At 41.2% G+C, this 24,945-nt stretch overlaps 1 protein-coding gene across 1 annotated transcript in view; it reads right to left on the bottom strand.

Annotated features, from left to right (window-relative positions):
• The window catches only part of ANXA5 (annexin A5), a 31,057-nt gene that overhangs the window by 928 nt on the left and 5,184 nt on the right, over positions 1 to 24,945 (bottom strand). Inside the window, exons 3-12 of the mRNA XM_065907554.1 lie at positions 16,883 to 16,967; positions 15,473 to 15,567; positions 14,175 to 14,288; positions 12,541 to 12,631; positions 9,711 to 9,790; positions 9,218 to 9,274; positions 3,888 to 3,981; positions 2,832 to 2,927; positions 1,091 to 1,149; positions 764 to 886 (exon numbers count right to left, since the gene is read on the bottom strand). Of these exons, the coding sequence (XP_065763626.1) occupies positions 764 to 886; positions 1,091 to 1,149; positions 2,832 to 2,927; positions 3,888 to 3,981; positions 9,218 to 9,274; positions 9,711 to 9,790; positions 12,541 to 12,631; positions 14,175 to 14,288; positions 15,473 to 15,567; positions 16,883 to 16,967 (894 nt within the window). The remainder of the gene's footprint in view (positions 1 to 763; positions 887 to 1,090; positions 1,150 to 2,831; positions 2,928 to 3,887; positions 3,982 to 9,217; positions 9,275 to 9,710; positions 9,791 to 12,540; positions 12,632 to 14,174; positions 14,289 to 15,472; positions 15,568 to 16,882; positions 16,968 to 24,945) is intronic.

The raw sequence follows: 24,945 nt of genomic DNA, 5'->3' as shown, positions 1-24,945 counted from the left end.
TGATAAGTTATGTTTCAAGCTATGAGTCACTGGGAGAACTCTGTAGTACCCATCAGCCAAGCCACATCACACACACACACACACACACACACGAAAAACTTGCTCAGCTGAAACGCTGCTTTGCACACAACCCACATTCCCCTTTATGAAACAGAAAGAGAGGGACAAAGACAGGAGGGAAGGAGGGAAGGGACGAAGGGAGGGAGGGAGGGAGGGAAACAAAAGAAAAACTCAGAAGGCTTCAAGCCAAATTTAATCACAAACCACAGTGTCCCTTGCTTTTAAAAGAACAAAAATGAGAGCAATACTTAAGCTCTTTACTTACTCCTAATATGACCTGTTTGGTTCTTTGCTGAACTATGAACCAATACTAGAAACCAGGTGATAACAGACAAGAAAGAAAAGACCGATATGTTAATAAAAGAAAGGAGAAACTTGATAAAGACAGCTGGAACTGATAAAAGGCAGAAAGAACAAACACTGTTGTGGACAAGACTGGATTTAGTGAGTCATCTGTCACCACTACTTAATAAGGCTTCTAAGCTCACCCGAAGCCTCAGCCTCACCAAGAGTCAACCCTTCACTTGGGACCAGCATCTGCACTTCAGGAGACATTATGCTGAATTCTGTACCTCAGAGCTCTAGAAACACCACGAGAATTTTAAAGTTGACAGAAGAATTGGTTTCTCCCATCCATGTCTTCCACGCTATTTACTGTCCTGCTGAGGATTTCCAAACATAATTTAAAGAAAGGTTTTACTACCTTAATCATGGAATAAAGAGAGGTGGCAAAATTCTTCCTAAACTCCTTCCTAATGTTATACAGATCAATCTCACTTCTGGAAACCACAACTCTGATGAGGGTATGATCATCTGTTCCAGCTCCCTTTAAAAAAGAAAAACAGAAACACATATTGTTTAAAAATGTCAATTATAGCATCAAACTCTCCTGAGTTGGGAGAGTCAATAAAGTAAAACAACTTAGCAGAATTCAACCACCTATTTTAAGGAGGGGAAAAAACCTCAAGGTCTATCCTCTAAAACATATTAGAGAAACAAATTACTTAGAAGATTCAAGGCATGCACTTACCTTCATAGCATAGTAGAGGGTTTCTGCAAGGTAGGCAGGTATACTGCGAATGGATTTCACTACAAAAATAAATAATATAACGGTCACATATTATTCTAATGTGAAAAGGATTAAGTAATTAAAATCAGAGGTGTCTCAGGCGTATAGCTCTACTTAAACACAAGTATGCAAGTAACACAGGTTGAAGAGCTGCTCATTCACAAGCTGCTCTGATTTCCTTGCTACAGAGTATCTCCACAGACAGCTGCTTGGGGTGGTCTCAGAGTTCTAAAGTCTACACAGAAAGGCATGCAGCAAGATTTTCAACACCCCTTTCTGCGATGACCACCTTTTTGCTGAAATTTTGGCAGCCGGAGCTGTTAAGCCACAACCTTCTTCATCCCCATGAATTATGCAAATCTCCTAGGAGTTTTCAATATAATCAAGCAAGTAATGTACAGTATTACCCTATGTAACCTGACAAACCTCAGACTATCTGCCTGTAATCTTAATCGAGGTGTTCCCTCTGTATTCTATAATATCCATGGTTCATACAGAGCAGTATGAGACTTGCCCATTTCAGTAGAAACACCCAAAGAAAGAGTATATTCCCTGAACATGTACACATCTACCGTATGTTAGCACTCCTCAGAACGCAAGTCCACTAGTTTCAGAAACTATCACATAAAAATTCCTCAATATTCAAAAACAGGGAGTTCTCCCGGTGGTTCAGGGGTTAAGACCCCATGCTCCCACTGCCAAAGGCTTTGGTTCAGTCCCTGGTTGGGGAACTAAGATCCCACAAGCTGCATGGTATGGCCAAAAAAAGAACAGGAACACTTATACACAAAAATAACAAATCGCTGACTGGAGGCACTATTTTCTCTTTTCCAATGATTAAGAAAAACAGCCACTGGTAACTAAAACTGTCATAACTTTTATGTGCATTCTATTTTGAACGGGCCATCTAAAAGATTTCTATTAAAATTCATTAACTACAGATTGAAATGAAAGCCTACTGTTAAGGCTGGTTCATGCATACACTGAGCTTATTTTCCAGAAGACAGACAGCACAATAACTTCAGCTCAACACCATATACTTGGAACAAACAGCAGACAGAGGTTCACCCCAAACCCATATGAAAACTGGGACTACTGTAAACTCACAAACTGGATTTTCCCTGGATCTGGAGAGTATGGAATAATACTACAATAAACTGCACAGACTCAGTCCTCCAATTTTCCAAGTTATTGTGAATATTTAGCTAAAATAAAATTCTAAACTATTTACTCAGGTTAATAACCACTACCACATTTTCCATTATAGCAAAGATACTTTTTCTAATTCAGATCCCAGCTTTCAGTGTGCTTCAAAACTGTGAGAATAGTATTCTAAAGAAAAAACTCCATGGGTATCAAAAATAACATTCACAAGAAAAATGTTTACCTTTTGAGATAATAATGCCCATACTTCAAGTTCACAATGAAATAATATTTTTAATGCCACTTCAAAATGATTTCTAAAAAAAATTCTCTTAGCGTTTCCATAAGATAAAATGAAATAACCAGATGTTTCACTTTTTTGCAACATCAAAGCAGATTCTGAATTGGAAATCTAGGAGTTTGCTTCACCCATATGTCATGATTAAGCTCTCTTTTTATATAAAGAAATTGATGGTTATTTTTTACATATAGCTTCAACTGAATAAAATATTTTAGCTCTTAATGCCATGAATATTATATACATTATAAAATTACTTACCAACAGCAAGAAGAAGTTGTTCCAAATTGCCAGAAGTCTCTCGGTCAATGGTTTCTTCAATTTGAAACCCTGATATAGTCATGTATTTGTCAAACACTAGAAAACATGGAAACAATTTCTTAATCACGTAACAATCACTCTTTCCAGAAAGAAGATATTTACCCTAACCAGGTACTGTCCGACCAAACACGAATTTCCCCTTTATTCTTGCTGACAAACCTTGATTTTGCTCAGAATCTCAATGTGCCAAGCTCAGAACAACAGATTATAAATGTTCTTTGTTCACTCATTTCCCAGCCCCTCCTTACTAGTTATAACCAATAAGACCCAAAGGTAAATTTGCTGGAGAGGATTCTGAAAAATCTTTCTCTTTCCTTATTAATTAAAAGTAATGGATGAACAGGATTAGTTTACCCTTTCCTTCTTGCTGTGAAAATGGCTCGCACGTTTGGAGCAACATCAGCCATCTTGTAACAATGAGGTACTGAGCATGAGAAAGAAAACCAAAGCGCTGGGGACAGCGGAGCAGAAAACAGAAAGAGCCTGGATCCCGCCAAACCCACCGAGCAACGCCGCCTACAGAGAGCCCTGTCTTAAAGCCACTAGGAGCACAAAACAGAAAGAGCCTGGGTCCCGCAAAGCCAGCCGAGCAACGCCGCCTACAGAGAGCCCCGTCTTAAAGCCACTATCAGCAGGGTTTCCTGTTACTTGCAACTGAACTTACTACCACCAGAGAGCAGAAATACCGACGAAAACCCAGAGCTGAGCTCTGAGGTACCACCTACAGCTCAGTGATTTGTGACTATGAGTAACAATCTAGTGGCCTATCTCCCTCGTCACCCTGACAGCAAAGAGCAGAATAAGCATCTCGAGTTTGGTAAAACCTCCAACGGCAGCAAGGAGAATTATGAGATTCCCCAAGGTCACCAAGGAAGAGAAAAACAAACTAGACTCATTCAGTAAAAGCCTGTTACGCGTCAGGTGCTTTGGCATACTGGCTCTTTACTTTCAAAATTAATCAAAGAAACCTGTATCAAACACATTTTTATCACTCACCTCTTCTCAAATGAGACACACTTCGTGTTCCAAAGATGGTAATAAACTTTTCTTCATCTGTTCCCCATTTAAGTTCTCCAGCCTGGAACAAAGCCTATAAAAAAAATCCAACTTCAGTTAATAAATCGTTCTCCCATCTCATTTCCAAGTTCTTAATCACGCTTGTGTGGTATTCCCTGAATATTAATTTGCCTGACTCCTATTTATATTTCAATTCTACTGTTTCCTACTCTGAAACTCAGTTCACCAAGTTTGGAGCCACTTCAAAGCTCACCACTGAGCTCTGCCACAGGAAATTAATGGGTCAGAACAATAAAGCGGGATAACAGTGCTAGGTTAAACGTTTCCAAAGTGTCTACCATGACTTGCAATCATTCAAGAGCAATGATATGTGTGGTGGAAAGTTCTGATTACCTCACTGCTCATACACCCATGTATAGACCAAGAAGGGGTCTGTGATGTATGTTATGCTTGCTCTGTAGTTGTTCAATAACATATGATAAAACTCCAGTCTCTTTACAACTGAAATTTAGCCAATGCTAGCTACAAAAAGTTTTCCCATTTGTAAGCGATCACATGAATCTTTTTAAAGGTTGTGAACGCAGCACGGTGCCTGGCATACAGCAGACACTTAACATACATTTGTTGAACAGTTTAAGTGTCTATATTTACTTTTTAACATGTAAAGAATATACTCTCTGATATTCATATCACTGCTGAAAAAATTACTCACAACCATCATCATTAAATCTGAGTCCACATATTGAGATGCTGACAATTCATTAAAAGTCAAACAATCAGTCTTCATAATGTCTATCCTACCCTTTTACTCATTTCAAGGTAAGTATACTATTACAGCAAGCCAAATGCAACTGCTGAGACTACTACTGAGCTGTCCTTATGCCCACGAACATATGGCGAAACAAATGACAGGAGGTGATCAAACCACGTTCGGATGTAGAATTTTTGATCACAGTATGTTTTAAGAATACAGGTGATACCACTGCTAGGTCTATTTCCTTTTACACTTCCAGAGAAACATATTCACACCCAATATCGAAATCAACTTATCTTAATGATTAAAATAAACAGCATCAATCCTGGTTATGTGAGCATGTTCTTCAAAACTAAAAAGTTATTACAAGAGTCTTGCAAGTATCTAAACTTTAGAACCATATCAGGATGCTACAGACCTCTTAAGATAACTTTTTAAATCTAATTACAAAATAACACATTCATTGATAAATTTTATAAAACAGTGAGAAAACATAAATAAGAAAATTTAAATTACCAAGAATTTTCAACTTCCTGAAGATACAGGCTACTACCTCTAGAATGTTTTCACATATAGGTAAGATATACACATACATTAACACTTAAAAGTGGGGAATTACTCACCCTATACAATAATGTATGCACTGTTGAAGCTCTCCTTTCTTATCAATTGTTTTATATTTCTAGGGTTATTCTCTAGGAGCTATAGCTTGCATGGGACTAACTGGTAAGATGGCTATTTTTAACTACAGTCCTTAATTCTCTTGTGAGAATTATGTTTGGGATCATTATCTAGTCTAGAACCACTACCAGGGGCACCTGGTGGCCCAGGGGTTGATTCAGCACTTCCACAGCAGGGGGTGTGGGTTCCATACCTGGTCAGGACACTAAGAACCCACAAGCCACCCAGCACATCCAGAGTATTAAAAAAAAAAACAAAACCTAATACTAAATCAGTCATATGCAATAATAATGATGGCACCGTCAGAGCAATATTTAAGGTTTTAGTTTATCTTATTTTAAGGTAAGGGTTAGGATGAGGCTGCCCAGTGTCCACGGAGCTGGACATCAAGAGGGGTCCTCACACCGGCTCAGCCTCCCTCTTCTCTAAGAAGGGGCCTTTCAGTTCCCGCAAGCAGGGTGATAACCTCCGGCTCCCATGAAGAATACAGAGGTTTAGGAATCAAAAAAAAGACCTGGTCCTTGTGTTTATCTGTTTGTATTTACTTATCTTAGATGAGTTACTTAATCGCTTAAGCCTCAGGGTCTTCATCTACACAGGAATACTAACTATGTCTATAGTTACTGATGGGGATTATATAGCTCACATAATGAATTCACGAAACACTACTTGGCAATCAATAGAAGGAATTCAATAAATATTGATTCCCTTCTCCCTCCTTCATTTAAGAGCTCAACTTTGTCTTCACAGAAAGTATAAAACAAAGATTTGGTGGGAGAAGAAATAAAATTAGTTCAACATACTAAAAATGTTTTTTAAAAAAGTGAATTATCTACAGAATGTTCAATGCCCAGGTGAATGACTCACCGAGGCTTACCAAATCCCTAAAATAATAGGAATCTTCTTGGTGCCAGGAATCAGCAGAGAAAACAATTCAAAAGCTTATGAAAGGGCCCTTTAGTTGTCTTGTATTACTCTGAATTATGAAATCTGAAATTCTCACTGGGGCTTCCCGTGTAGCTCAGACAGTAAAGGATCTGCCTGCAATGCAGCAGACCAGGGTTCGATCCCTGGGCTGGCAAGATCCTCTGGAGAAGGAAACGGCAGCTCACTCCAGTGTTCCTGCCTGGAGCAGCCCGTGGACAGAGGAGCCTGGCGGGCTACCGTCCACGGGGTGGCACAGAGCCAGACACGACGGAGTGACTGACACTTTCACTTTCGAGGGATTTACAGGCACACTGCAGGTCTGAGAAGTGCGTGCTCCGAGCAGAGGACCCAGGGAAACGGACGTGAGAATGTCCCGTTCGCACTCCGTGGCCTCCGCCTGCAGCAGGGCTCCCATCACACCAGCAGCCCCCGCCCGCTAACGCCGGCCTCGCTGCGGGCACCAGAGACGGCTGAAGCTGCTCCTCTCATGGTGCCCACGGCCCCGAGAGGCATCCAGACCCCCTCCTGAGACTCAGAGCGTGAGGACCAGCGTGGCTCCTACCGAGCACACACAACGCCTGCCTGCAAGGCACAGGGCTCACCTCAACAACGCGCAAAGCCCTAACGCCGGGGAGCACGCGTGTGGGGGCTGCTTCAGCTCTGTTCCCTCAAGGCCAAGGGGAAGCTAGATCTTTCCTTCCAACCTATATTTAATAAGCACATTTTAGGGAGGGAGAAATAAGAGAGAGGAACTATCAGATAAGAACAGCAAGACTGTGGTCTAGTGAGAGAGGAAGGGCTTCAGAGTCAGATAAGCCCAGGGGGAAATTCCAGCTCCACTGCGGCTCAGTGGGGGCCACCGGCTTGTTCCTCAAAGCCCTGAGCGCCAGCTTCCTCGTTTACAGACTGGAAATGATGCCCTCTCTGTTGGAGTGATGCACTGGTTCACTCGTGAGTTCTCTGAGTGCTGATCCTATGCCCTGGGTGGGCACTCAGGTCAATGGGCAGCTTCCAGGTCAGGCGGCATGGCCGTGAAAGGGAGCTGGAGATGCTCCCGCCTCCCCTGCAAGGAGCACCAGCACACACCTGGGCTTCGGGCAGGGCGAACTGGAAAGAGCTAACATGAGGACCGAGCCCTCAAGAGGAATGAGGTTACAGAGCGGAGACAGGGTGGGAGGAGAACGCTGGAGGCGTAAGAGAGCGAGACAGACGATAAAACCACATTTAGGGGCCTGAACTTTATCCTGCAGACACTCAGCTCCCCTGAAGGTTTTTAAGGTTTTAAACAGAGATGGGACACAACAGGTTTGCATTTTATAAGGGATAATGAGGAAAACGTCAAATACTTCACAGACAGCCCTCCGCACACATTCATTTCCTTTCCTTTTCCTTCTCCAGCCACAGACAAGATAGCATCCTAACACCATGCCGAAATCAACCCAATTTAGATTAGAATAACGTTCCCCTCTTTTCTATTAACAAAGTCAGATTACACATCCAAAAGCTGCTTCACAGGGAATAGTCAAGTGCAGGAGTGAATATAGCTTTTCCCCTTTCAATGGTGAATAACTAACAATCAAAATTTTATATTTTATTACAGGCATACCTCTTTATTGCATGCTTTACAGATATTTCATTTTTCACAAACTGAAGGTTTGTAAACAACCCTGAGTCAGGCAAGTTTACCAGAACCATTTTTCCAACAATATTTGCTCACTTTTGTCTCTCTGGGTCACATTTTGGTAATTCTCACATTTCAAAACTTTTTCATTATTATTACATTTGTCATGGTGATGTGTGATCAGTGACCTTCGATGTTACTATGTAGTTGTTTTGGCATTTTTTTTAGCAATGAAGTATTTTTATTTAGGGCTTCCCAGGTGGCACAGTGGTAAAGAATCTGCCTACCAATGCAGGAGACACAGGTTCAGTCTCTGGGTGGGAAAGATTCCCTGCAGAAGGGAATGGCAACCCACAAGTATTCTTGTCTGGAGAATCCCATGGACAGAGGAGCCTGGTGGGCTGCAGTCCATTGGTTTGAAACCAGTTGGACACAACTTTGCCACTGAGCTCGGGCGCTGTTCATTTAAGGGAGATACACTGTTTTTAGATATAATGCTATTGCACACTTACTGAAGTATTGTGTAAACATAACTTTTATATGCACTGAGAAACCAGGACAATTTCTGTAACTTGCTTTATTTTGATAGTCATGTTAGGGTGGTGGTCCAGAATCAAATCCACACTATCTCTGGGGTAAGCCTATATGGGAAATGTGACCACAGAGACAGGACTATGGAGCCCAAGTAATTCCTTCATTAACATTTTCCAGTTTTCAGGTCTCATGTTTCAAATTTCCCAACACTTATTTCCTACATTTGACTACTTTACAAACCACATTCAGATTATAATGGGATTTAAAAGCAACTTAAGTACAAAAATTTAATTAAGGAGTCGCTGAAGAGCAACTGAGGAAAGGAAAATTCTACTTACAATTCTATCAAAGAAAAGGAGGTGGGATCTTCAAATACTACAATAACATGTCATCTCTTACATGATAAAACACCATTTATCACTAAAATACTTTATTTTTTCTTCTTTGTCCTTTCCTGCCAGAAACTGACTGCCACATGGCCGGTAGCATTCATAACACCTGGTTTTCCTATAAAATTCTCTATTTTGGGAGCGTTTCATAATCTAAAGAAAAGTAACACATCCAGGTGGAATTCAATATTTACATGAAATTTATTTTTTTTGTTTCAGCTTTGGGATAAAATATCTTGTTGCCCAGATCAAAATGAGCGACATTGACTTACATGTGTCTTGTGATTTGTAAATAACCCATTAGGTTACTTTTAGATGCTATTTTAAGATGTTATGGTTTTGCATTAGCATGGTTTTCTTCTCATTTATGTCATAATAAAGTCATCACCTAAGTCTCACTTACCTGAGCATCTTGTTCAACCTGTGCTTCATCAATTCTAGTGTCAGGGTCTCTATTAGCCTAGAAGAGATATGCCACATTATTGGATGACATGTGCATTTTCATTCAAAAAAAACAACAGTTCCGCCAAATGGTTATGCACATAAAGCTTTTTCTCTTAGGAATAATATGCTTCTATTAAGATCTTACCAGTTCTGCAATATTTTAGATTATCACACAAGCACTGTTCAAAACCAACCTAACCCTTTTGGTTTTAAAATCTATGAATAAAAGAGGACAGTGGTATTAAAAAAAAAAAAAAAAAAGCAGCTATGAGTTAGCTGTTAAGAATTCAGGTCAGATATGCTGAAACACAAACACACACTGGCACCACACAGCCAGAATCAAGCAAGTACCAGAAATAATTAAAAGAATTTTAAGTGACCTTACTTAACCAATTTCAGAGTAGTCCAGCTTCAGATTTTTAGTCAAACCACAAACAGTCTCTGGCCAATACCTGAAGGAGGACCACCAGCATCCTCTGGTAGTACCCTGAAGTGTCGCCCACCACATCATCTTCCAGGCTCGAGCCGTATTCTGCAACGGAATAATGTCACTTATTTACAGCTTCTGTCAGCTAGAAAAGGATATCTTGCCGCATGAATCAAATGGAAGACACATGAAGGAAGAAATATTTGATTAGCATAACAGCTTACCCTTCTCTGAGTGCCGTACAGACTGAAGGGTAAATGCTTTGAGTGAGAGACTGGGTAAAAACAAATAGTCTCCCAAGAGCATTTGGTTCAAACTTAAACCATGACTTGGTCATTTAGAAATGCTCTCAGCCAATGCAGTTATTAATCTGTAGATACCAGATGGTGCTGGAAAGCCTCTAAAATATAATCAATCTTAATCTCAAATTTTTCCTTTGCTTTCCTTTCAAATGTTTTACACGATTCATCTCCTAAGGTCTCCCATTCTCTAATATTCTGAGTTTTTTTCCTTTGGGGAATCGCCTTTCCCTAACAAGACATTTCTCCTCTGCAAGAGTTATTTCTGAGAGACAACAGGTATATTTTTAAATATGTCTTCCCCCTCTCTATTTCCAGCTGTTCAACATAAAACCACAGCAAAGGGGAGAACCAGGATTTGCACAAGTCTAGAGACACGTTTCACTGTCTCTCAACCAGCTGCAGTTAAAGGAACAGCTACTGAAGGTACTCAAAGTGAAAGTCTGTCGCTAATGGAGTCTTTCACGATCCCATGGACGATACCGCACCAGGCTCCTCTGTCCATAGAATTCTCCAGGCAAGAATACAAGTAGGCTGCCATTTCCTTCTCTGGGGGATCTTCCCAACCCAGGGATCAGACCTGCATCTCCTGCATTGGCAGGCAGATGCTTTACCACTGAGCCACCGAGGAAGCCCACTGAAGGTGTTACTCCAAGGCATTTAAATACGTCATCATTATTTGAAAGGAGACAAACTTTAAAAGCTTGAAACTTCTACTTGTAGAGGTACAAAAGAGATATATATCTATTTCAATCAGTTGCTCAAATACAAAACTTGGATGGAATTTTTTATTCCTTCCTTTACTCCAACACCTATATATATATATATATATATATATATATATATATATATATATAAATATAAATATATATAATCAACCATCAGATGCTTTTAGTTTCTCCTCTCTCTGATTTATTTGCCTCATACCTCCCACCAACCTAGGTTGAGTCACAACTGGCCAGCTTACCTCCCCTAATACAGCTACCTAATCAGTCTCTTAACTCAAGTCTTCCCCCCTCCTTCAATTGTTCCTTTTGTCCACCACCCATTCAGGAGCTTACAGTGCCTTTGAAGCATGCCCAAGCTCCTACTCCAGTCATAGGAAACCACCTGTACCAGAGCCTGACCACAGCTGTTCCATTCAGCTTATCCCCCCACCAGCCAGGCTCTCTCTGTCCCTCAACCCTGTCTCGACACCATGGCAGTCAGGGGGTGCACCGTGACCAAAAGTGCCCACTTCACCCATGCAAAGCCTATCCCGCCTGGAAACTCTGGCTCAGCATCTGACTGCACCGTGAAGCCTCCCTTAACACCCAAAGCCACAATGACTTCTCTGCTCTGAATGAATTCTTGCATTAAACATGTTTTGCACTTTACCACCCTTTAACTCTTGAAGCTTTTCTAAGTCACGTCACCCCTAAACAGACTGCAAACTCCTTGAGGATGGGAGCATCTTTTGCATCCTTCATGACAGCCAGCACACTGCTGGGCACAGAGCTAGGGTACACGAACACAGGGGATGGATGGACCCCACAGCTACTAGGCCCTCAGGGCACCGCGTCTGCCACCCAGCAGTACAAAGGCTCACTCATCGGAGTCAGCATCCCCGCAAAGAGATAGCTGAATGCTGCATGAGGCAAGACTCCACAGCGATCAGCTGCAGCTGAGATACATATATCCCCTTTGCTTCAGTGGCTTGGCCCTATCCAGCTACAAAAACAGGAGCAGGAAAGAGAGATCCAGCACTTCAAAAGGTCATTATTTAGCTGCCACGGATTTCACAGTTCTAATTAACTGGGTTCCAGTGTCACTTATAAGATGAACAAAGTAATGGCAAAGCAGGGACCTGTTTTCCAAGCAGCAGGCACTAGGCACTAGGACGACAGCCTGGATGGTCTGATCCCCCTCAGTCAGGAGAGGGCAGGGTCCTCTACGGAAAATCTGATGAGAAAAGAACTCTCTACTTCTACTTTGCATTAGATTCTTTTGGTTCCATTAACAGGCTATGCTTCAGATCAAATCAAAGATTTTTTTTTCCACACACACACAAAAATTTATTAAAAAAAAAAAAAAACACCAAAAAGAAGAGTCAAAATGCAGAGTATTCAAGTACTGTCCTTAGCTAAAACAACATACATGTACTCAGACATTATCACCTCCGATTTGGGCGAGGTTTCCTTTTCCTTTTCAGTAACTTTTAACTTCTACTAACATAAAACAATTTTTTTAAGGAAGAAAGACCACTTACATTTTAAATTTAGTATAAAAGAGACAACCTGTATATTCCTACACTGACAGTAAATCCTGTGTGAAAATCAGCTCCATCCTCACCAGAAGGTTCTTACAAATACTAAAATAGTTACAGGTACAGAAAAAAGGCAGTCTTTTCCTACTGAAAAAGAAACTACTTTGAATTGTTGATTATTTGTTTATTCATTCATTCACTCATTCATTTGTGTATGGCCTACCTCCTGGAACTCTAAATAACTGCATTCAGTTTAAAATAATGAAACAGTGACAGCAGAAATGAAGGAAAATATAATTTGAAACATTTACCTTCTTCATAAACTTGTTTTATGGCTCTCAATTCTTCAGGAGTCCTTGAAGCAATAATTTCTGTCAGGACTTTTTCATTTGTCCCAGCTCCCTGTTTGGAGATTTATTTTTTACAGGAAAAAAAAACAAAACATGCTAATAAGATTAAAAAGAAAGTGATTTTTCCCAGAATAGCTGTTATTCAAATTGCAAAAATATGGAAATATTATCCAACATAACATTCATTTCTTGTATATGGGTTCTATTAGTTATAGAAATACAAAATTTCATATTAATTTTCTTTCTAAAGACAATTTTATCATTTTTGTTTAATAAAAAATGTTTACTGTATGTTATGTGTATACATAATATATAACAGATCACATAAACTTGTAATTTTAATAGTTTAATTCTGGATAGTTTAAAAATAAAACATTTTAATGAAACAGGAAATAATAAAAATGGTAAAATATTAAAATAAAAAATTTACATAACTTTACACAGACGAACACTGAGACTTAAATCATATGTACCTCAAAGCATAAGCAACTCTGCCCTCAAATTAAGTTCTCTATGGATCACAAGGAAACTCTGTAATGAAGGTAACAATAAACGTGGCATGGCTTAGTTATGAGGAACCAGTTATTGGATCAGTATCAAGGAACTGGCACTTGCTGTCTGTAGTTTTGACGAGTAATTGTAGTTTGTTTTCCTTCCTGATAAAGTCTTATCTACACTGTTAAACTAGAAGATACAAGCAATGACACAGCTGAACTTAATTTTAAAAGATAACATTCTGAAGGCTTAATTTCTTTATATTTCATTTCAAAAATGAAATACTGAAGAAAAGAAGGTTTATGCTCTGGCAAAATTTTAGCAACTACTAACATTTCAAAAGGCTGAAAAAAGATTTTCTTTATTCCAGAGAATCACTGTAAGAAAATGAAGCAGCATAGAAAGTTTCTCACTTGACAAGCCCTCTCTTCCCTCCACCTGAGCTACATGATGATCTGGCTGTTAATTTCAGTTTGCCCATTCAAAACCTAAATACTAAGGACTGAGCTACTTCCAGTCCCATAAACCTAAACAAATGATTCAATGTAGTCATATTTTATACAACATTCCAAACACCAGGCAAGGGAATATACATTTAAGTTACTCGCTACAATGAAATTATATCAAGCTTACCAGCTGCTTCATTTTAGTATTCAGAAGTACAGGAAAGAACAAAAGGGTATCAGAAAATCTTTCTTATCTCAAAGTCTCAAAGTTCTCTTCAAAACTTCATCTTTTAAGCTAAAACTATTGACAATATTGTTGCCTAATCAGGTAACTTTCCAAACTAAAAGACTGAATAACTAATCTGTAACATTTTGAAAACATCTCAAAATTAGGAAACAAGCATGAAATAAAACATAAAAGCCTGTAAAATATATTAAAAATTTTAAAAAACACTATCATTGAGTTAACTATCAAAAGGGTTAAATAACACACATCATTTTTTCCCTCCTTTTTTTATTGCCTCCTACAATTCTGTCCTTCAAGAAACCCTCAGTGAAATCAATTTGTTTTAATATAAAAAACACCATCAAGTAATTACCAACACAAAATATTATTATACATGACAGGAATGTTCCTTGCACTCATCTTTTTACCTTAAGAGCATGCTTCAGTTCATAGGCATCATAAAGCCGAGAAGGTTTCATCAGAGCCACGATTAATTTTTCAAATTTTCCAGTCAGTTCTGATTTCAGGTCATCCAGAAGGTCCTAGTACACAGAAAATATAAAGTTGTGAACCAGGTAGAAACTTTAAGGAGATTCTTCTTAAATATGAACAACAGCCCTTTGCACTAACGAATTCTTTACGTTGCTATCTCCAAGTAGAAGTAAGATGCATGAGCTAAACAATAACCTAGAGCTTTGCATGATGTACTTTTGACATCTGACCTGCGACTTGAGCAAAGTAAAGACACTCGTGTGTCAAGATATTTGTTTTTAAGATGTTTTTCTTACTTTCAGAGATTTTAAAAAATGATTGTTTTTAAAGAAAGCTAAAAATATTTTAAAAATACTGTTCTGAGAACCATGTCTATTGCAAAAAAAAAATACTCCCTCCCCCCAAAAAAAATCATCAATGCATTTTTACAAGGAACAAAATTTGACCTATTGAATCTAAACAACACATGTTTTCTCTTCTCTCCATATCTAATAATATTTTAATACAAAAATACAAAACATACTATGTTCTAATACATAACAGATTATGTATTCCAGGACCTAACAGATTATGTTCATTACTATGCCCCTGACCACTGCAGGACAGTTGCTATTATGGGGAACCTGTCTGTGTAATTTTGAAGATAAAAGCAGTACTTTGCATCCATTTCAGTTTCAGGACACAGGCAACCAGAAGTTGTGTTTAAAATACTTTCTTTTTTTTCCCTTTTTGTTTCTTGAAATAATGAAAAAAAATTGTCAGAATAACAAAAGTACATTCACGTTTTCATGTCTGTACTAATTCACTTAGTAACAAATTTAGTTTTTAGTTTCAGTTGTTAATCAAGTAAGCACATTTAAACCAATGAATTAAAATTGGGAACCAGACTGTGACTGCGTCGTATCAAAAGACGCTGCGATACAGGTTTACACCTGGGAGATAACACAGCGGTCCTGCGTGTGAGACACAGAAGGCAAGGGGGCTGTGAGCACCATGAGACCTTTCAGCAACTTCATGGTGTCAAGCAAGGAAAATCCACCCCATGAAGGTAAGCTGGGTAAGCATCTTAACCAACAGCTCACAACTAAGAAACTAGAAAAGGAAAAAGGAGGAATAGGATGTCAGGATCATAAAATAAATGATATTTACAAAAGAATATCAGGAGATTTTCAAACTAGTCTTAAAAGATAAAGCTGTTCTCACAGTTCTACCTTGGGATGAAGTACGGTCTTACCCTGCCAAACAGAGTTTTAAAAGCCACAGCAATCTCCTGGCGCTGAGCATTACTGCGGGATGTCAACAGAGTCAGGATGCTCTCCTCATCCGTGCCTGCAATTACGTTCGAACCATTACATCTTGGCTCCTGTGCCCCTTCTCTCAAAAACCTTTGTAACCAGATCCCCAGTCATTCCAATTCCTTGCCTCATAAATATATGTTATTAAATCATTTATTAAAATGCAAAATTTACAATATGAAAATGTTATTATTTCCAACAATGCATACTACCCCTAAACATGATAAAGTAGATGCAAAAATTCTCCTCATTTTTTAAAAACTAATGCACCTAGTTTTTCTTGCAACAAAAGTTATTCAAGTAACACTTCTTCACAAGGCACAATGTATTGGGAGTTACAGGATATTGAGAAAGGAGAAAAGATGCAGACCCTGGTTTCAAGTTACAAACAACATAGGGAAAAAAAAATACAAAAATACAAATAATCGCAAGCTAAGGTAGAATGTGACAAGGACCTCAGGAGAGGTCCAGGTGTTAAACGGGGGTTCAGAGGAGGTTCTATAAGCTGACAAGTGGTAGAAAACAGTTTTGGGAAAAGCTTCTTGGAAAAGGTAAATCCCACCCAAAAGGGTCTTAAAGCATGAAAAGATTTTGCCAGGCAGTGATATAAAGAAGGAAAACTGGCTTTTAGAATTCAGGGAAAGCTCAGCAGTAGGAAGACGCAGGTCTTTCCTGAAGCAGTGATCACCGGAGAGCAGCTGGATCGGAGGACACAGCTGGGTCAGGGGACACGCCAGGCGGTGATGTGAGCTGGCGGAGAAAGAGGGCCGGAGCACCAGGGAAGCCTGTGCACCTGACCACAGCAGGAGACCTCACGAGACGCTCAGAACGCAGAGCGCTGGGTCAGAGCATCACGTCTGAGGAAGATGGAGCCCCTCACAAGGACATTAGTGTAGGAGGAGTCTGAGGACCAGGGGAGCAGTTATCTGTGGGAATTCCCATGGTGAGAGGTTTCCAAAAGGGCAAAAAAAGAAAAAAAGGAAAAAACAAAAAACGGCAGAAGACAGTGGGATGCAAGGCATGTGGGGAACCAGACATCCGACCGGACACCGAGAGCAAAGGCTGCACGGCTCATCACCCTCAGAGATGTCTGCCGGTCTACTCAATCAGCGGCTGGGCAGGTAAAGCTGAAAAGCTAAAAATACAGAGGCTGAATCTAACTCCTGTCCAGGTCTACAGGCTGAATACTAGGGATGGTGAGTCATTATTTTTGTTATCCTAATTACCTACTCCTTCTATGTACATTCAGCTCAAAATATTCTAAAATTAGTCTTACTATAAAACAAGACATTTTGTTCAGAAAAACAAGTGTCACATTTTTTTTAGAACAAAAAGAAGGCTGAATTTACCCAAGCCTTTCATGGCCTTCCGGAGAGTTTCTGCATCAGCCCGCTCATCGAATCCAGGGAAGTCAGTCACGGTGCCTCTGAGAACCTGGCACGGGAACATTTTTTATTATTAACGGCGTGACTAAGACCACAAACAGCATAAACATTCTCTGTCTCATGTTCAGACTTTGCATTAATCTGGTAAGATGCACAGCTTCACTTGAAGTCGGAGATACACCCTGACAACGTGGATCAGCAGTGCACGGGTTCGGGGCACGGCTCTCCCGGCCACCGGCACTCCCGGGAGTGGGAAGGCTGGTGTCTCGCCTTCAGGCACTGCCCCAGGGATCCAGCCCCAGCAGCGCGCCTCCTTACAGGCTTCTCTCCCATTCAGTCTCTCATCACTTTGATCTGCATGCATGCTCAGCTTGTATTAGAATTTGATGCCTTACCCTAAACACTCAACTCTAAGCGATGCTCTTAACGCATCTAGTCCTATCTCTCAGGGATTTGAAGATTCAGCAAAACCTGAAAAGATACTCAGTTGCTCATGTGCTCAAAGAATACAAATTTCTGAATTCAGAGTTTTATAAAGATATATTAGAATTATTAGAATATTCTATTTACAAGATTTCCTATGTTATCATATATAGTACTTCTAATCATCCAAGTATTTTAATATTAAAAAAATGCTTATAATATAATTAGATCTTTAGAATCCAAAGGTTTTACTAATCCTGAGCCATAAATTTTTATCTTGTGATAAAAGGAGGCTCCCAGGATTTATTTTTACCAATAAATGTTCCTGAAGTACCTCACAACTCCTGGCAAGGTTCCATCTAAAACTGAGAAATAAAGAACTACAAGGAGTGGAGGTTGAGAATGCTTGTCTGGTTTACAATCACTTGTATTTTATTATGAAGGCATGGAAGCGCAATCTCCTACAAGGAAAAAAATTTCTCTTCCACCTTAACATCCAATTGCTGCATTTGCCAACAATATGAGAACATCAACCAACCAACCAACCAAATAAAAGATGACAAAAAAAAAAGAGCGCTATCCTTGGGGAAGAACTTCCGCAGACGCAGCACCAGAGGCCAGCTCCATGACCTCTCTTCAGTGGATTGAATTACACCTCCTAAAGTAGCACTCGAGATTCAGGAGACAAGTTCTCTCCTTGACCAAACTTTAGACAGAAACCTTCGTTTTGACAAGTGCTGGCACCAGCCTGCCAAGCCCAGTTGCACAAGAATCTTGCAGAGTCAGTTTACAGAGAATCCCCGAGATACTTAGTAACTGTTCAAGTTCCTCCTCTTCCATCTTTGATGTATGAATCTGTGGGCTGCCTTTAGCAAGAATCCTATGAGGCCAGTTCAGAAAGAATCCTCTGCCCTTGATGTCTCCTCTTAGTAACTTCCCACCCACTGGCACCCTCAGTCTGCTCACTGCTTACACATCCCCAGCCACCTGTGCTGTATCTGCACTTGAACCCAATCTCTCCCTTCTACTGAAATAGCCATGACCCTCACTGCAACAGTCTTGAAAGTCTTCCTTACATGTTAATAACTGTGAGAATAATTTTTTAACAGTAGTTTTCTCTCATTCAAGGCAAGAAGAAAGATTCTTCTTTCCTCTAAACAGAGTTAGCCTTGAGAGAACCTACAGGAAGATCTTAGTGCTATAATGATGTGGCCAAAAGTATATAACCCCATGGAAGAGATGTTCTCCAGTTTAATCCCCAAACCTAGAGTATTGACTGGTAGCAACTTTCATCCCCACCCCTACCCTCTCCTCACACATGGAAAACAATAATTTGTGGACCTAGCTTGAGCATGTAGGGATGAGAAAACTCCCCTGCCCACCCTGGAGGAGGAACTGATGATGGAGACAGGATGTCTACTCAAGAAAGACAAAGAGGTCTTCTCCCTCTCCCCACTTTTCCTCTGATTATAAAACTGCAGCCCAGTAAATTCTCGGCATGGCATTTCTCCCCATCCACTTGTAAACCTCACAAGCATCCTATTCTAATAAATCACTTCTTATCTGTCACTTTACCTCTCACTGAATTCTCTTCCACACTGAGACATAAAGGACTATGGTAACCCGAGCTCTTCAGACCCCATAAATGACACAGGATGTCTTCTTTCCCAGATACCGTGCCCTATGTATCTCATGGCTGTTCCTGAGTTGTATCCTTTTATAATAAACTAGAGATCTGTAAGTAAAATGTCTCTGAGTTCTATAAGCCAATGATGTGGTCACTGGAAATCCCAATCTACAGGCAGTCAGTAGGAAGCACAGGTGACAATCTGGACTTGCAACTAGCATCTGAAATGGCTGAATACCGGAAGCCTCAAGTGGTTCAATATAATTACAAAAAGAACATTAGGTTGGGAGAAAAACTGGTAAGATTTGAGGAAACGGCCTTAGTATGGGTTAGGAAAGTTATTTCTCAAGTCCAACCGCAATTTCTGTTTAGTAAGACCACTTCGAGTCGGTGAGAAAGATACCATCAATATCATCACAAAAAACGAATAAACACCATGGGTTTTCTCAATGTGAGAACTTGAATGACTTAGTTCACCTGTCTGCTTATTTATTCATTCAAAACCATTTTTTGAATGGCTAGGAAAAAGTCATGATCCCTTAAGAGAAAATGACAGACGTGTAAATAATCAAGTGCAAGAGTATATTCACACAGAAATTTCATCAGGGTAATGTGAGCACATAAAGGAGGGACTAAGATGAGAAAAGCGGGAAGAAAAGAAATCAGAAAACCTTCCCCATAGCAAGGGATAGTTAAGGAGTTTGGGATAGATGTGTACACGTTGCTATATTTAAAATGGATCAACCTACTGTATAGCACAGGGAACTCTGCTCAATTTTATGTGGCAGCCTGGATGGGAGGGGACTTTGGGAAAGAATGGACACATGTATGTGTATGGTTGAGCCCCTTCACTGTTCGCCTGAAATTATCATAACATTGTTAATTGGCTGTATCCCAATATAACATAACGAGTTTAAAACGTGTCAGAAAAGAAAAGAAAGAAAGAAAAACTTCCCCCCAGTGTCTGAAGAGATGCCTGTGATTTTTCAGGCAGGCTCAGGAAAGCAGAGAAGGGCAGGCAGGTATTTCAAGGGGCATACAGACGTGAGAGAAGGAACCGATGTGGCACTCTGGACAGTGAGTTAAGTGTTTCAACAGATTGGAGCCAGCAGGAAGACTGGAGAGAAAAGGAAAGAAGTGAAAGGTCACCACAGGGAAAGGAAGGCTGGGAGTCACTGGGCCAGACCTCCCTGGTTGGCGAGGAAGCCCCGGAGGGCATTGCAGCAACCCCGGAAAACGAGGCTAAGCCTGCAGGGCGGCAGCGGGGACAGCAGGACAGAGCTGTGCGCGGTGGAGACAGAAGGGCTGCTTAAAAACCACCGAACGGAAGAAGGCTAAAACAGGCCTGATCAAAGTCAGGGCAGGGGAATGGAAAGGCAGAGGCAGACTGGAACAGGGCCAAGGCAGAAGGAAACCATTTAGCATGATTTGTTTTTTGGAAAGGGAAGAGGAAGGCTGCTTCTGCCTTCCTTCACAAACTGAACCAACAGCAGGCGTGGCAGTCGCCGCCTTCATCAAAGACAAGGCTAACTGAATGGAGAGAAGAGCCAGAGGCGAGGGGCAGGTCAGTGGCCGTCAGAAGAGCAGATGAGCCCAGCGCTTCAGGGGGTCCTCTCAGTGAAACCCCATTTCACATGTGCAGAAACCCAATGGCCGGGAAGGGTTTGGCAGGTCACTCAAGTGACCGGCAAGCAAACACGCGGCAGAGCTGGGACGCAACACAGGCCACCGGGCCATGGGCTCCTGACTAGGATGCTACTCAGCCTCCCAAAGGCAAAAGGTAAAATCCAAAGGTGATGGAACGGAAGCCAAAGCAGAAAAACACTCCAAGGAAAGGAAGAAAAGGCAGCGTGCACACCCCGGGGCGTGAGCCGCGTGAGAGGAGGCGGCAGCGGGGCCACTGGTGCTGGCAGGCAGGAGGTCCCCGTGGGGGCGAAGTCTGGCTGAAGGACACCAAGGACCAAAGTGAGAGGCCGGGCATCTCTGTGAACGCCCATCGCACAAATGGGTGGGTTTTTATATTTTTAAAAAACACACTTTAAAAAATACTTTATCCAGGTTACAGGCTCTGAAGAAGCTGCCAGTAGAAAGAGAAGTTAAAAATAGGGAAGAGATTAAGAACAGGAGACAGGAGGGGTCTGCCTTAAAAGGAGAGACATTTGACCCCTGATCCTGAGGAAAATGAGGTGAAGAAGGGAAAAAAGAGACAGGGGTATCTCCTCACGTCTTAGCTACTGTGAAGAAGAAATATCTGGTGGTTGTATTTCTGAGAGTTTTCTAGAAACTGGGGAACATTCTTGCTGCATTCCACTTGATCAGTGATCGTGAGTAAGCGAGTGAAGCCACGAAGTAGTAAGGACCAGATGTGAATCACAGGACGTGAGTCACACAGACAGAACCCTTGTTTGGAGAGCGGTGTCCAGCTCCATCCCCACCCACGCCCACACCAAACCAAACCACGGGACTCTCAGTGACTCACAGAGGGCTTACCCCGCTTCCTAGCCTCGCTGCTAGCTTCGAGTTCACACACATGCCTTCCCCAGGTGAATTCCAAGGGTAAGCAGCTACTGTTCCCTGAGTCTGTCCTCAGTTCACCTCATTTACTCTGATTCTCTGCCACCAGTGCCATAACCAAGGGAATTATCATAGATGCTTAGACAACAGGGGGCCAAAACATGTAATTCACTCTGCTAACTCGCAACTTCAAACTTACCCATTCTTCTAGGTCTATAATTTTGTGGGATTTTTTTTTTGTTTTCTCTGAATGAAAAAGTTCATTATGTTTGAAGACTAGGTATGCAAAATAAAATGAATAAAATTAAACCAAAACACAAGTGGAAGGCTGCTCTTCTAGAATTTAAGACACAAGAAAATAATACAAAAATAGCCCTTCAAATTTAAATATGAGACCCATTCACCTGGGTCTGGAACATTTTAAACTGAAGGCACAAAGGAGAACTAAACTCTAAGTCTGTCATCTAGTTCTATGAAATCAATACCTGACCACCTACCAACCATTCCACATGGTATTCATTGAGCCACAAACCATTAAGCAAAGCCCTGTAGCTGAGCAGCTGTACAGAGGCTCAGGTTTTGCAAAAAGCCTTCTGGAGGCCACCAATAAAGGGGCAAGGGGGGAAGGCCAAGGGCAGTCCTGCCTTTCCTCTCGAATCAGAGCAGCTGACGTCTCATCTAACGGGCAAAGTACAGAGCAGGCCCACTAATATTTCTTGTGATAATGGGACTCAGAGATCAGCAGAGGAAAAAAAAAGAACCCTGAAAATTACTGTCGTAGGAGAGAAATGAGATAAGCAAGGAATGAGCGAGAAGCCACGGCAACAGGATAATGATTTGAGACACAAAGTAAATTAATATCAGAAAAAAGCAGAATTTCCCAGAGCACTGAGAGGTATAGTACAGACACCTATCACGAGGGTTCAAAAATAAGATCTCAAGTCCTTATCTTTGCCATTGCTCAATACCATCAAAACAGGTAAAAACTACAGTTCAAAGTCTCAAATTCAAACTGTCTACCACAATTGCTAAGTTTCACGTAGCTTCCTTTCCCTTACTGCTCCTTTTTGGTTCCTTCAGTTATCCAATTACCTTTGACCTTTGAATGTTAGGTAAGTAAAAAAATATATATAAAGTAGTTTACACTCAGTGGTAAAGAATCCGCCTGCAATGGAGGAGATGCGGGTTCGATCCCTGGGTTGGGAAGATCCCTGAGGCGGGCATGACAACCCACTCCAGTATTCTAGCCTGGAGAATCCCATGGACAGAAGAGCCTGGCAGGCTACGGTCCACGGGACTGCCAAGAGTCAGACACGGCTGAAGCAACTGGGCACGCATGCACACACAGTAGAAGAAAAGGTTTAGTAACTTAATAAAGATTTTGTCAATATAAGTTAGACTTTTGTTGTATTTCTTTAAAGCACCTATGGCTACCACCTTGCTAATTATAAGAATGCCTTCGCTCGGCAAATACTAATAAAATGGAAAGTTTTAACTGTCTATGAATAACGGTGATACTTTTGAATCAGTTCAGTGGGCAAATGCATTAACCTCTGATGAAGGGGCTATTTTATCGAGTTGTTCAACTGGCCATTTTGCATACAGCACATGAAAAGCTATTTTACTAACCAATTCATTCTCACCAAAGCTTCAGAAAATAATCAAGTTTATAGATTTCTCATATTAGCGAAGAGTGTACATGGATTCACAACTTCCTTTTGCATCAAAACAACAGACAGAAATCTAATGAACATGGCTAGTCCTAAAGAGAGGTAGAAAATAAGCTTCAAATCTTTAGTTGCAAGAAGTGATAAATAATACATAAACAAAGGGATGACCTATAGAGATGAAAGATTATAGTATATGGAATTCTCCAGGCCAGAATACTGAGTGGGTAGCATTTTTCTTCTCCAGGGGATCTTCCCAACCCAGGGATGGAACCCAGGTCTCCCACATTGCAGGCGGGATTCTCTACCAGCTGAGCCAAAAAGGAGGCCCAAGAATACTGGGGTGGGTAGCCTATCCTGCTCCAGGGGCTCTTCCCGACCCAGGGATGGAACCCAGGTCTCCCACATTGCAGGCGGGATTCTCTACCAGCTGAGCCAAAAGGGAGGCCCAAGAATACTGGGGTGGGTAGCCTATCCTGCTCCAGGGGCTCTTCCCGACCCAGGAATCGAACCAGGGTCTCTTGCACTGTAGGCAGATTCTTTACCAGCTGAGCTACCACGGAAGCCCTTATACATAAACAAAGGGATGACCTATAGAGATGAAAGAGGATAAAATCATATACACCCTGCTACACAGCACAACCTAAATGTTCTATAAAGAACTCAAGGTCAACAATTCCACTGTTTTTCTCTCACCTCAAACCTGCATTCCTTTCTCAAAAGAAAAACACAATCTACCACTTCATCAAGCAAGCCACTCATCTTGAAGGGTGGTGGCCCTTCACTAACCCCCATTCACTCATGCATCCAATTTGCCCGCTCTCTCCTACAGTGCCCTCCTACTGAAAGTCCCAGTTACTGCCTAGGTTAAGCTCTCAAAATTTCACAGGGGTTACAGCAACAGATTCCCAAGTAGCCTTCTAGTCTCCGCTCCCCTCCTCAACTCCCGCACCACCACCCGGCATGACCCTGGGGCCATCTTCGTCAATGCAAACCTGACGGAGGCACAGACCAGCCTCTGGCTCTAGGGTAGCTGCCCATTCCCTGCAGAATGGTCCGCGCTAAGTCTGGCTCCTGGACAGCCTCTCCAGCACCCTTTCCCAAGGCAGGCTCCATCACCCGCCACCTGCCTGCCTTTCAATCCAGCAGAACCAGACTGCCTGCAGCGCTGGGCCCTGGCTCCCAAACTCCTCCACACCCCTGAGCATGTGTTTTTGCTCTTACTGCCTCAAGGCATCATGCCTGTCCTCTTTTGTCCCAGATGACTAACCCCAGCTAAGGAACCTCCGTTTCCTCTTCTGTGAAGCCGAAATAGTAATACTTATTTCCAAAACTGTACAGAGAGCACCAGGCATAAAGGACTTGGCAACAAAGGACAATGGCAACTTTGTATCAATAAATCTTAGTTCCATTTTCCTTTTTATACCCGGCTTGGCACAGAGGAGGAATTCAAAAGCTTCAAACGTTCACAAATATATGCATGAATGGCAAAGTAAAGAGAACAGTTAGGAACTGGAGTCCAAAGAAAACGACACCGACTGGAATATGCACTCCTTTCAAATGATCAACTGCTTACAGATTTATATATTCTGCAAACCAATAAATGTGTCCATAAAACACAAAGCAAAGGTGCTAGGAACACTAATTTTTGTAAAAATAAAAAATCAACTGATATATTTGTGAAGTTTTAGAATAGTATACAGGTTATATGAATAAATTTTATTTCAGAACTAGACCTCTAACCTGCCACCTGTGTCAAAGGGACACTAGCTCAAGATAAGAGAATTAGATTTACT

Source organism: Muntiacus reevesi, chromosome 16 (genome assembly GCF_963930625.1).
Source record: "Muntiacus reevesi chromosome 16, mMunRee1.1, whole genome shotgun sequence".
Taxonomy (NCBI): Eukaryota; Metazoa; Chordata; class Mammalia; order Artiodactyla; family Cervidae; genus Muntiacus; species Muntiacus reevesi.
The sequence above is the reverse complement of the archived record's forward strand: the minus strand, read 5'-3'. Positions and strand labels throughout refer to the sequence as shown.